Below are 1599 nucleotides of genomic sequence, written 5' to 3'. Positions count from 1 at the left end.
CATTAAATATAAAAATATAAATATTTTTATATTTTTATCCTCCAAGAATAAATCAAATATAAGTAAAATAATAAGTTTTCGCAGTTGTGTAAATAATATAAGCGTAAATATTATAAGATTATAAGATACAGTTTGCAAACAATTGGAATATATCCAAATTCCAAATAGGAAAGTAAAGACAAGCTGACAACAGAATTTAGCATAAAAATAATAAAATAAATAATCTTCCTTTCATCACAAAGGTATATCTAAATATGTATTTACTAAAAATAAATAAAATACAATATAAATATTAACCAATTGTTGATAAGTAAATAATATTTATAAAGTGATAAGATATAATTTGTAAATAATGTTTTGAAGTGTACTTACCAACAAAGTTAATGACAAATTTTAGCAATTAACTTATCATCCTAATTTCACTTTTTAAAATTATATTTTATTATGTCTACAATTATAATTAAAAAAATTCTTTCATAAAAGAATGTAAAATTATTTTACGTGTACATATAATTTTACCAGAAGACAAAAATAATTCTTATCGTTAAGAAGAGAAGAGGCAGATTATGTCTGTCTTATTTCTGTTCACCGTTACGACGGTCGTGAAAGGATTTCTAAGTAGCCGTTCACGCTGTATTCAAATCCGAGAAGTGCGAGAAGTAATAGGAACTCAGTAATTTTGCAAATGTCTTTGAACTTCGGGAAGACGGCCGAGGCAATCGATGCGGTCTATTTCTCAGTGAATCCACCCACTTGTTGCTTTCACCATGTAGGTAGAACCCGCTGAATTACCTTTCTATTTAAAACTAACATTCACGCAGTTGCGATCAAGTAGTAATCAGCTATTACTTGATTGCTTTAAAGAAAGTACTTTTGTATGTATCGCTCATCGCTTTTTAAACGATAAAAAGATCACGTGATCGACAACTTATTAATGACAATTCAATGAACTTTTTATTGCCTAAAAAAATATCTTTAAAAGCGTACGAAATGTACGCGCTAATTTCAACCACGTATAGAAACAAATGGTGACAATTATATAGAGAATGTAATAAGAAAATTCGCTTGGTATCGAAAATTGAGAGACTTCACATAATTTTGAAGAACCAAAATCTAGATACCAAACTCTAAATCTACTAAAATTATACCGATTCGAATTTGATCAAATATATATCGCTTGGTATCAAAATGTGAAAATAATATCTGCATATTTCTATGCAAAAATGGCCAAGGGATTAATGTGAGTTGCATTTTCTAGTATCTACAGTATCAAATAATATTCGATGAAGTTAAAACGGGACGAATTTTTCAGCATAGTACTCACGTGAATCTCTCGGCTCCATTGACACTGTATTGGAGCGCGAGAATGACGATCAGTGGTGCGAACATGCCGCTTAAAGTGATCGCCAGGGCTACTGACTGTTGAACGCTCGATTGTCGTCCGCAGAATAATTTTATCCTTCGCTCAAAGATCGCATTCATGCTGCATTTTCGAAGTAGAGGGGAAAAAGCCGAGTGGGGCAAACCAATGTCTTTAATGTGCGAAAAACGGTACGCGCATGGAACGCAAATTATTTCGCTGCATCACAGTGGATTCTA

At 31.5% G+C, this 1599-nt stretch overlaps 1 protein-coding gene across 1 annotated transcript in view; it reads right to left on the bottom strand.

Annotated features, from left to right (window-relative positions):
• The window catches only part of LOC108745569 (chitooligosaccharidolytic beta-N-acetylglucosaminidase), an 8645-nt gene that overhangs the window by 5793 nt on the left and 1253 nt on the right, over positions 1-1599 (bottom strand). The window contains exon 2 of the mRNA XM_018481792.1: positions 1325-1596. Coding sequence (XP_018337294.1) covers positions 1325-1482 — 158 coding nt within the window. The 5' untranslated portion in view covers positions 1483-1596. The remainder of the gene's footprint in view (positions 1-1324; positions 1597-1599) is intronic.

The sequence above is a fragment of the Trachymyrmex septentrionalis genome, unplaced genomic scaffold, assembly GCF_001594115.1.
Source record: "Trachymyrmex septentrionalis isolate Tsep2-gDNA-1 unplaced genomic scaffold, Tsep1.0 scaffold14, whole genome shotgun sequence".
NCBI lineage: Eukaryota > Metazoa > Arthropoda > Insecta > Hymenoptera > Formicidae > Trachymyrmex > Trachymyrmex septentrionalis.
The sequence above is the reverse complement of the archived record's forward strand: the minus strand, read 5'-3'. Positions and strand labels throughout refer to the sequence as shown.